Here is a 12062-nt window from a genome sequence, read left to right as displayed (position 1 = left end):
TGTCCCAAATCAGGTTTGCTAAACTGAAGTTACAAAGAAAACAAATAAATTCTACATTTTTCATTACTGTTATACAGCCTCATTTATAATATTCCTCTCCAGATGTAATGTTTTCTTGTTAATACATTTTTACTGCTTAAAATATTTAAAGTATGTCGACTGCCCCCTGATCATTTTTGGTAATTTTAAAAAATATGGTTCATAAATAAGTTATCTTCCTTGGTTGTTATCAAAAGCAAGCTTGCTTTTCATCACATGAGTAGTAACGGAGAACTTCAGCATTAAATGTCCACCCTGTGACTGTTTTGCACAGTAAAAGGGTGGACATGAGAAAGGTAGATTAACTTTTTTTCCAGCGCGTGTCGGTTTTTATTATTAATGCTTTCATTAGTTATGTACTTTTAAACAGATAACCAGTTAAAATGACATGCTTGTATTGGTCAAGGAATGGGGCCCCGGTCTGAAAGAAGGCAAATGTTAAAAAAATTTACTTTCATTATTGAAATGTGTTTTTCACTGATATGAAGTTCATCTGGTTACGCCCTGTCCATCCTGCTTCCTCTCATTAATGATATGTGTTTTTTTACTGATATGAGGTCCATCCTGTTAGGTACCGTCCACCTTCTCACCTGTTTTTTTGATAATAAGTAAATAAAAATAACAAATATCAAGCATTTATTTGTGTTTACTTGCAGTGTACGCTTTGCCAAATGGAACTGAAATTTCCTTTAATTCGAAAAAGACATGTGTTGAAATTAGACTTTTGTGAATATTTGTAAAAATAGATATTTCAAAGGTAAATGAAGGGACTTTTTAATGCTCAGAAAATGGAATTATTATAATAAGTGTGCAATCAACACATATCTGGATATGTCTGGATAGAGATGAGGATGTCCCATAACAGGGTGGACATTTGGTCTCTGTCACATTCACAGAATTTTGTCAAAATCATTAAATTATTAATATCCTTAGCTGGACCAATATAGTTTTATTATAGTTTAATAAGTCCTCCTTCAGAGAAAATACAAAAAAACCTGGAAAAAGTAAATGTGTAGAGACCCAACTGGATGCAGACATGCAAAGAAATCGAAAACTTGGTCTTGCATCAACAATAATCAGCCCGACAGCCAATAGGCACGATGCCTAGTGTCTTTAGTGAGACAAATAATACCTTTCCCTAAAAATCCCCAGAGACAACTCAGAGAGTGCGGCAACTCATTAATCGAAGAGGATGATAAAACACATGAACCCTCACTCTCTCGAGCCTCCTCAATACGACACATCTCACGGCTGGTAGCACGCTGGCAAACAGGGAGCGGGTCAGGGACGTTCGTACACGTGTAACTTTATCATTCTGTAGGAAAGTGTGAAGATAACCTCTCACCTGCAGACAAGTGTGGCGATGATGACGCACCAGGCGGTGCAGCAGCAGTCGGCGCTCGGCTGCTGGGAGTGTGAATGGGAGTGTGAAGATTCGTCACTCTTGCGTCGCCGGCAGCAAAGCCAGAAGGAGTAGAAGAGGAGGAAGAGGAGGTCCAGGCCCAAACAAACCAAAGCCACAGAACCGAGGAGCAAAACAGACTGGAAAAGAAGAGGAGAAATGCCCAATTAGTAACAAATAAGACGATGTCATTTCCGAAAATACAGTTTTCCGTGAAACTTTGGGCTCGATTCATTCAGCAATCAGCGCATGTGAGAGTCGTCCTTATCACGGGGACGTGGAGCATTTAGTTTATTTATTTACATGTGGGTTAAGGATGCAGGAAGCAAATTAGCTGGTATGAGCAGACAGACAGACAGACCACATGATTTAAAAAACAAGTTGTGTTCCTCTCTTCAGCTATTTGAGGCCAAAAAAAACAGTGGCTGTTAAATGAGCATTTGATGGATACCCTGAAAAATTAGCGTCGCATTTGCGCGCCATCAAACACGGACACCTCTGTGGAGCGAGCGGAAGCGATGCTGCTGGGGGAGCTGTATACGCCAGAGACCCACCACACAGATCACACACCCTCTAAAAGCTTTGAAGTGCAAAAGAACGAAGGGGCGGAGGGAGGAGACAGGAGAAGGAGTTGGGGGAGGTGGGGGAGTAAATTTAGAACAAAAAAAAAAAAAAAAACAGACACTGGAAAGATGCAGGAGAAAGAAGAGGTGAAAGAAGATGAGTCATCCGAACACAAAAAGGGAGAAGTGGATAAAGACAGAGAGACGAGGGCTGTTACAGCAATTAGGCTAAAAGAGAAGTGATGAAATCTTTTTTTATCACACGCTGAAACGTTGATTTTTCTTTTTCGCATGTGAGGCCGTCTGGAAAAGTCGTTGTGCTGCGGCACCATGCAGAGGCTGAGACACGTTTCTGGAAAGCCGAACTCCGCACCTGCCAGACTACTTACAACAGACAAAGGAATCTTGCCATAGATCTGCTCGGAGTAACTCTGGGGACCCCGGATAACAACACAATCCGACTCCAACCTCCATGATATTCGCAGACTTCCTGGCTTCACGGGCTTCAGAAAAAGGCTCAGTTTTTCCACACGAGCAGCCAGAGATTTCCTCATCTTTATGTTTTATAAAAATACATGTTTCAGGGATGAAATCTAGGTAACGTCCAAGGAGAAGTTCTCTGGCAGTGAAGTAGATGTTCCATGTTTTCCGTTGATTTCATGCTTTCAGGACTTTTAAAATAAGTGAAATAGCTGAATGATGAATGGTATGAGCATTTGTTTGGCCACAGTACAGGGCTGGGGAGTGTGTGAGACTGTGTTTTGAGGTCATGTGCTAGCGTTTGTCAGGCGAAATGTTCACCATCTAGATTTAGCACATTAGCATGCTAACATCTGCAAATAAGTACTACACAAAGAATACAGGTGAGGGTGATGGTTTTGGATTTTTTTACATTGAACCTGGGGCTGAGTGGTATACTTATTTTTTTCTTGTTATGATATGAATTTTTAATATACTGTGGTGTATTTCATAACACTGCATTTGGAACGATGTGACGCGAGACACTGTTTCCAACTGGACCATTTTCTAAACACGTACGGTGCGACTGTGCCACTGTGAGGCACTGTGGTGAAATGGAAAGGTCCGAAAAACGAAGCAGCAGTATCAGAGGACTTGTGCCAAAAAAAAAAAGGTGCTGTGTTGTTTGTCTGGGTTTTTTTTTTAGGGTGACCAGATGTTCCTGATTTCTGCTATAGCTGCACCCGTAAGAGTCCAATTTTAGCTTTATGAATAAGAAAAGAAATTACAGACACAGGAGTTTAAATATGTTTACATATAAATAAATACGACAAAATAAATGAAACTGTATTGTCCCTCTCTCTTCATTTCATCTTGATGACATCTAAGTCTTTTTTTGTTTAGTTTTGTTGTTTTTTTGTTTCTGTAAATGTCCCCAGATTTCCACATTAGCAGGCAGTGCTAACACAAAGCCATGCAAACCAGAAAGTGCCACCAGTTCGCCATCAAGAGCAAACCGACCACTCACGCTTACGCTCGCTGATACGCACAAGTCACGAGATTCTTTTTAACAGCACGTAAACAACTTCATTGTTTAGGAAAATGACTCTATATAGGTCAACGCTGTCTGGTAAAGAAGATGCGTAACAGACCAGAAAAGTGCTATCGATGCATCAATGTCTCCAGCGCCACAGCCAACACAACCAGGCTGACGGTCACTAAAACACTACTGTAGATTCAGTTTATAGATATACACAACATGTTTCATTATGCTGTGGTAGAACGTGAAGGGAGACAAAAGGGTTAGTCAAACACCACGAGCCTCAATATTTGGAATGTGTGTCTTTTTGCACTGTTAATTTCCCACGAGAAAGCAGCTGAGCTAAAGCTAAGAGCTAAAGCTAAGAAGACACCAGCTGATTCCTCCCCCCTCAACTGCTTTTCTCCAACAGGTTAAAGAAGATGAGCGACGGACAAGAGGAGAGAATCCCGATGGGAGATAAGCTCTGCAGATTCCTCGTCCCCGGTATTATCCTGTGTTATTATCTAAAGGCTTATTGCTAGAGTTCTGCTACGCTAACGCCCGCACCGTGCGCCACTAATGCATTGTTAGATCTCTCTGGCTTTTAAAATTAACTGTAGGGATTTACACCATATCCAGCACAATGCATTAAGCTTTGAAGGAATCAAGGAGGAAACCCTGAGCTTTATCACTGAGGATGTTTTCACGGCGTCCGTCAGAAACTGCATCAGGAACGGGTTAAAAGAAATACGGTGAAATGAAAATAAAAAGATTTGTTGTGACTTTAAACAAACACTGGAAGTACTGAGTGTCTGACATATTTTTTTCCATCTAGCTGATGGCACTAACAACCATCAATCCACTAACTATCAGTCAGTACCAGCGTGCACCAACACACACAACAGCTGAACCAGGACTCTTGATTGTATGAGCTTCATGTTAAAGCCAAACCTCCTCCTATGTGTGTATGATGGCCTTTACATTAACCGTCGCGCTGACAAACCATCACAGCAGATTAAGCATGGATCAATTAGCTACTAATAAGCACGGTGAGCTTGGCTGCACATGAGTGTGTGTGCTCGGATTAGATGTAAGCGTGCGTGCACATCTACCCTACTGGAGATCAGCTAGCAGGCTGGATGGAGGAGGGGCCCAACGTTAAACACCCAGGCACACTGATCTACTTTCAATCTGTCCGTTTAAGTGTGTGTGTGTGTGCGTGTGCGTCCGCAAGTGCGCGCGTCTGAACTGACAGGATCAATCGCTTCCACGCCACTGAGTCGTCCTTGCACTCTCTCTGCCTGTGTTGTCGCTCTGTAGTCTGGTTTAGCCTGCGACTATCTTCTAACCGGAGGCACCGATTGACCTCAAATTCATCCCGCGAATATTTACCTGTGAGAAAAGCAGCAAAAGAACCAAAAATAAAATCCATATTTACACAAGGATCTTAGAAAAAAAAAAAGATGTTACATTTTTAATCTGACATTAATCGCTTCACGAGTGGTATCTCTTGTCTTTGATCCACCCTGAGCCATTCCTAAATGCTATGCGATAATGTGCAAACTGTGCAAACCGTAGCAAACTATCCAAAATACCAATTACTGACTTACTTTCCACAGCTGGCAATATGTACGCGTGTGTTATTACAGGTCACATGATTCCTCTGTAATGTTCTGCAGCTGTTTAACTGCGGCTGGTGGCTGACTCTGCACTTCTACCATGACACAAACAGACGCGAGCAGCACACATAGGCACACATGCTATTGCAAATGCCTTCCAGAAACTTAGCATAAGAGAGCTCCTATTTCAGCTATCCAGGAAAAAAAAAAAGAAAGAATCTAAAACAGTTTTCTTGGGGAAAAAAGAAACACAAAGTCAGCATCCTCGATGTAGTCTAAGTCATCAGAGACCAACTGTGATCGTGAGTGAATGCCAAGTAGTTTTTCTCTTTTTTTAGAGAAAGGCTTTGTTTGAGAAGAAAAAATGCAAAGCTTAACTGCACAACAGCTGCTAGCAAGAGCAACAAGGTTCAAGAATACCTTTCATTTAAACTACCACTGGAAGGTTTGGATACAGCTTCTTATTGAACTGAATGACTAGTTAACCACTGTTAACCACTGTAAGCAGATATCTGAATATGAATGTATATCTGGTCGGCAAGGATGTGATTTTGGTACTGGAGGCTTCCTGGTGTCCCTCTTCAGTCCATGTCCATAGTAGGTTAATCAGTCCATGTGGAGCTCAAAAGCGCTGGTCAAGAAAATACCTTGGACTTAGCAAATAAGAGAAAGACCTAATCAGGAAGAGAACATGGGTTTCCGTAAGTGTCCTTCCAGCCCATCTTGACTGAAGCACTAATTAATGGTTCTTAGCAACACTTCCTAAAGTCCTCATGATGGGACACTTTAAGGCCACGTTCACACGTAGCAAAACGATCTTTCAACCCTCTGGTTTTCCTTAGCGTTGTGTCGATAATTTCTCTGTAAAGGTTGATGTATAAAGGCTGTAGTACATATCCCAGGCCTACGCATGGCGCTGTTTCTGCTACAGACCTCAGACAAAAAAAGATGAACAAGAGACGGAGCATGTGCGCACTCAAGACAAACATACAGTCGGGATTACAGCATAATTAGTTCACTGTAGTAGCGAAGCAATGGTATATATTGGACCTAGCCATCCAACAAGGGTCAATATCTTATGCAGCACCGTCTCAAACCTGTAGTTATTATGAGAAGTCGGGCTAAATGGTCGTGGACCTGGATTCAAAAGGGTGTGGTTCCAGTCTCAGGAAGATCCCAGAGTCCCAGGGTGAAAAAGAAAAACACGGAGCCGGTGCGGATTCTTTTTTTCAAACTTGTGGACGTCTGATACAAACACGATGATGTCATCGCCTCACCTCTCGACCCTCTAGCCTCACATCTCATAACAACATCAACATCAGTAGCGGACTACAGGCTTGTTGGGTGGCTCGGTCTAATATATACATTTGCTTTGCTGCTACGATGAGCTAAAAGGATGACGAGCTGTAATCTGGCTTTATGTTTGTATATGGCGGGCAAGGTTTGATGCGCATGCTCCGCCCCTTGTTCTTCTTTTTTTGGAGTTCTGTAGCAGAAACAGCAACACGCATAGGCTGGTGATATGTACTACAGCCTTTCTACAACTAGATGCAGTTTCACAATGGATCGACCTTTACTGTGAAATACACGATGCCACGTTTTCGTACGTGTGGACGTGGCCATCCTAAAAAATCAGATTTGTGTAAATGTGCAGCAGGACGCAGTAGTATGGACGTTAACATACTAAACAAAACAAAAAAATGTATTTGGACGTGTGGATGCAGCCCCAGTGACTGAGACAAAAGTTTTGAGCAGCTCAGTTTTGAGCTGAATGCAAATGAACCTGAACCGAATCGCATCAGAAAGAAAAACACGACACAGAAGAATCTCTATTGTGTGAGTGTGTTGAGTGTGTGTGTGTGTGTGTGTGTGTGATGTTGTGCTGCGGTGACGGTCACAGCGCTCTGAGGGACGCTGTGTAGGACCTTGTCTTGTGTGTGTGTGTGTGTGTGTGTGTGTGTGTGTGTGTGATTCTCAGCTGGATGAGTGGATGCATGAAAGCCTCTGAGACAGATATAGTGAGCCAATCTAAAGACGGTCTTCAGTGAAAGAGTGGAAGAAAGAAAGAGAGCATTCTTTCTCTGCAGACTCTCTCCCACTCCCCCCCTCCCTCCATCTTTAGCCCGTCCCTCCCCCTGTCCAATTCAACCTTCTTCTTCTTCTTCTTCTTCTTCTTGTTTTTCTCACCCTCTACCCCTGCCTCCTCCCTCCCCCCCGTCTAGCCAGAATTAACAATTTCACCCTGAATAGAACCCCTATATTCACTCACACATACACACACAACAACACACACACACACACACACACACACACACACCCTCGGGGACATTTGTGACCTCACCTCAACAAACAACACTAAGTGCTAAATACGCACTGACACAGAAAGCCAGCGCACTGTACGTGACACATATACCTACAGCACATACGTGTGTAACGTACCAACGAACATAGGATCCCACTGCAGAATGCTCAGTGACATAGAAACAAGGCCCGTCCCCTAAAATATGTCAGGATGTAATTAGTCTTAAAAGGGGGGTCCTTAAAATTCCAGTGGGCACACACATTGGCACACACATGCACAAAGGGCCTTGGTTAAACGCTGAATAGCTCGCAGGAAGTGGCTATTTGACAATTTGGAAGCACCTCCCATGGCTCATCAAGCCTCTCTCGCCCTCTCTCCTCTCGCCTCCAATCAGTCCCTTATTATCCTTCTCACTCCTCCTCCTCCTCTTCCTCCTCCTCCTCCTCTCTCCAGTTCTCATCTCCCTCCCTTGTTAATGGCCGTGGGTGCCTTCCCACGCTCGGCTCTTGAACTTGCACGCCCTCCCTCCTCTATCCGTGGCTGAGGGGTGACAGCGGCGCCCCTCAACGCAGTGAAATGTGAGACTCTGAGCGATGTGTCTCGCTTTCTCTGCGTTCTCTGCTGCAGAGACCTGGAAGTCACCTTGTTTGAGGAAGCTAATGAAATGCAGAAAAACTGGGCCAAAGCCACTCTTTTTTTTTTCTTTTTTTTTTAAACAGGGCTGCTTTCTAAGGCAGTCGACTCTGTCACTGTTGAATCAAACACCCGCCATCAGTTTTACACATTTAACCTCGTCAAGTCATGTAATATTTTATTTAACTTGGCCTATAGGTAATAAATTTAATTCATTTTGACTTGAAAATTGCACACTTACACATGTATAGATTATCAAAGTTGTGGGTGATTAATCCCCGTCCACTGACTCAGAGGCTCCCACACTTCTAATGATATTTGTAGACCCAAGCAGCCAGTGCCCACTCACTAAAGCCCAATTTATAGCACTGCGTTGGCATAATAATAATAAATTGACATTTATTATGATTCTCGTCAGTCTGACTCACTCTGTAAAAACACCACCCAAACACTAGTTGGCGCTGTCTTTTCTTTTTGTTTCTACTTCCTGCTTCACTTTCAACAAAGGTGACCGAAACTTTTTGCCAAACACGAATCCTACCTGTATCTCCAGACCTCCTCAGTTAACCTTACAGATTCTTTACTGATCCAAAACAATCAATTCGAAAAAAATCGCAGAGATGGACAAACAGCCAGAAATACTAAAGCAGGAACACGCTACTACCAAGTGCACCGATCACAGCTCTGCATCGCCGCAGCACGTTGTTACATTTTTGGAGAGGTGCATGTCAGCTACGAAGTGAGACTTTGCGTCAATTAACGCACAAGGATTGTGGGCAAATTACATCACACACTGCGTATGTCTGCATCTGACTGTCTTTGTGACCTGTTTCGTCCTTTGTACAGATTCTTTTGCACAATAATCTGCTTTTTTTGCACCAATTACCTCAATGTCCACGTTCACCATCCTAGTAATTATATATTACACATTTTTTAGCATTTCTTTAACTCCCTGCCCACACTGTATATACTGACTGTCAGAGTGCTGTGTATTCTTGTATGTTTTGCACATTCTTTCAAATCTGATACTGTCTCTTATTGTTTTATTGTATATTTTTCGTACCTAATTCTGCGCTACTGTGACAAGGTACATGGGATACTTAAACTTATGTCTAATGTAGGAGCAGTTCACAAAAATAGTGTTGCTTCCTTCATTTTAACATTTCCTGAAAAGCTTAGTCTCTCCAATGTTCCAAGGGAAAAACATTGAAGAAGCATAATTTGTTTCACAAGACGTGTTTTTCAGCTCTCGACTGGTTTTCATGACAACCCTCCGGAGCTCTGACCCTCGACTTGGAAACCAACCTGACTATTTGATTAGCCAACAGCTGCCCTCTGCACGTATTATTTATCCATGACAGGGTAGGCCCACTAGCTGGATTCAAGGACGTTTCTCTCTCCCACACAAACACACACACACACACACACAGCACTGGTCGATGCAGCGAGGGAACCCACAGCTCTGTGGTTGCAGGACAGCCTCAGTCACCACTTGGCCACTCTGCTGTGAAATTACAGTGTAGGCAGGTGGCAGGAGGAGGTGGGATGATAAGGTAAATGCTGCATCACGAAGGGGATGATGAATCCTGAGTGGGAGGTAATTATCCCACCCCACACACTAACACACACACACACTTGTCTTACCTTCTGGTACTCGGAGTCCTCGGGCCTGAAGTCACTGCTCACCGGCTGAAACTCGATGTTGAAATGAGGCAACCGGTGGAGCAGATTCACCCACCACGGTGGAGAATAGTTCACCACGGCCGCCATCCTGGCTGCAGACGCCTGTCGGCTGCTGTTAACTTCACTCTCTGAGCAGATTCCCTTACACGGACACTGTGAAGAAATTCAAGAAACCCCCATCAACGCTTTGCAGAGCAGAGCAGCAACTTTCATTGTCATTTCAAACACACTGATGTGATGCTCTGGCCACCATAAGGATCAGTCATTGTTATACTTTTATATATAAAGCAATACTTGGGCTATTGCCTTAATTGCACAGAGTACTTTGCATCATTTGCATGGAGTGTCTTGCAGTGGAATTGGAAACTAAGTTGCTATGTGCTTTTAAATCCAAACCGAGATTAATTGAGGCTGAATCGGCTGGTAAATTTGATCTTTTTCCTTGATTTGTGTTTTTTAACTGTGTCGTTTTTGTATTGTGCTGATGCCCATCTTGGCCAGGACTCCCCTGAAAGGAAGAGGTCCTCAAGCTCTATGGGGATGTTCCTGGTTCCTGGTTAAACGGATAAAAGCGGTGGCACTCTCTGTTCATCCACTACAAACACAATTACACAACCAGCTATCTCCCACACGTATTTACATGATCATTTCATCAGTTTGCAGCAGCAGAAAAGCATCTAGGCGGTGAGATAATGGGGCATCCCTTCCTGGCACATCATGCACACTGCTGGGTGTGTGGTTAAAAAAAAAAAATGGCAAAAACACTGCAGTGTGGCACATAACTTAATGTCAGCGAGAGCCAGATAGACATGATCATAAACAAGCGCTATGAGGTGATGTCACACATGTAATACAATATTTATCAACAAATCAACCATTACATTAAATCTGATTTAAAGGACTGTGTGTTCTAAAAATAATAATAAAAAAATAATAATAATCAAGTAATAATGATGTTGAAATTCAAATGTGGGCCAACATCATGCGGTCATACTGTACATGAATTATGGGCCTGGTTGACAGCTGCTACCACGCATCACCCACTTTACGCCCAAACCGCAAAAAAACAACAAAAAAATAAACACACAAAAAAATAACCGGGTGCAAAAACACGAGATAAACGTGTCGTGGACGAGGTAGGGGGGTGAAATGGCCGATAACATCAAAAAAATAAATAAATAAATAAAAACCCACGACGTCGACCTCTTTCCACTGTGGTTAATTCACATGTAGGTCACATTATTCTTTATTTACTGTAGCGGTCACTAAAACGCGGAGCAGACCGGGATTAGCTCCCGTTTATCCTGCTTTGTCCGTGGAAAAACTACCGCAGTCCCACGGAGTCGCCAAGGCAACCAGGAGGAGAAAGAAAAAAAAAAAAAAAAAAAAAAAAAGATTTGTCGCGGAACTGCGTGTCCGTGGATTAAAGAAGAAATAATAATAATAAAAAAAAATGTCCGTGTGGTGGTTAAAAACCTACCTAGTGGAGCCCCGGCGGGTGCAGACTGTCGCTGGGTGCAGTCTTGTCTCGGGAGTCCGCGTATAGTTTCACCTATTGTCTTTATCCCAGACCCGGCGGAGGATTTGAGCAGCACAGCCGTGCGCTGCTGCATCAACGCGGCCGGACCGAGCGAGCTGCGACCAGAGAGTCTGCGCTCCAGCCCCAAACGCATGGAGAGATAAGGGAGGAATGACGGTCACCGACCCCCGGTCGCTCGCTCACATTGCACCGAGGCGCCGTCCCCGTTTTCTCAGGGCTACCTTCCCCCCCAAGCAGCAGCAGAAACAGCAGCGATACGATACGATACGATGCGGCGGATTAGGGGTTAAAAACTCTTTGACTCGAACCCCCCTTTTCTTTTTCTTTTTTCTTTTTTTTTTTTTTTGTTTGGTTTGACGGTGCAGTCGTCGTTCCGGTTTGCGGTCGTCGTTCCCACGGTGGTCAAGTCGGTTCAGTGCATTCAGCGCTGCGGCTGCGTGATATTGTTGGAGCGTGAAGTGAACACTGTGCTTTAAAAGCCCCTGGAGGACGGGGCTTTGCGGCAGCTTCGGCTCCTGGTGATGTGTGTGTTTGTGTGTGTGTCTGCGTGTGTGTCTGTGGCAGAAAATGCGCAGAAGGGCTCCCCCTGGCGGTCAAATCGTGGAAGTACAAGTTACATTAGGTCACCATCAATCGAGTTTATGGTCCGTGAACTACACTGTAGATGTAAAATTAACTTAGAGTCCACTCATTCAAATAAAAAAAAAGATATAAACATAAGTCTTTATTGGGTATAAAGTTAGCGTATTTTTCTTGCAATCCAAAGCAAGCGAAATGCTTACGACTCTACTGGAAAACCTC

The 12062-nt window shown here is 43.4% G+C and overlaps 1 protein-coding gene across 1 annotated transcript in view; it reads right to left on the bottom strand.

The window, feature by feature from the left end:
• Nucleotides 1-11813, bottom strand: part of LOC125004536 (protein tweety homolog 3-like) — a 28126-nt gene extending 16313 nt beyond the window's left edge. Inside the window, exons 1-3 of the mRNA XM_047579198.1 lie at nt 11202-11813; nt 9683-9874; nt 1385-1581 (exon numbers count right to left, since the gene is read on the bottom strand). Coding sequence (XP_047435154.1) covers nt 1385-1581; nt 9683-9808 — 323 coding nt within the window. The 5' untranslated portion in view covers nt 9809-9874; nt 11202-11813. The remainder of the gene's footprint in view (nt 1-1384; nt 1582-9682; nt 9875-11201) is intronic.
• Between the last annotated feature and the right edge of the window lie 249 nt (nt 11814-12062).

This window comes from Mugil cephalus, chromosome 2 (genome assembly GCF_022458985.1).
Source record: "Mugil cephalus isolate CIBA_MC_2020 chromosome 2, CIBA_Mcephalus_1.1, whole genome shotgun sequence".
Lineage (NCBI taxonomy): Eukaryota > Metazoa > Chordata > Actinopteri > Mugiliformes > Mugilidae > Mugil > Mugil cephalus.
The sequence above is the reverse complement of the archived record's forward strand: the minus strand, read 5'-3'. Positions and strand labels throughout refer to the sequence as shown.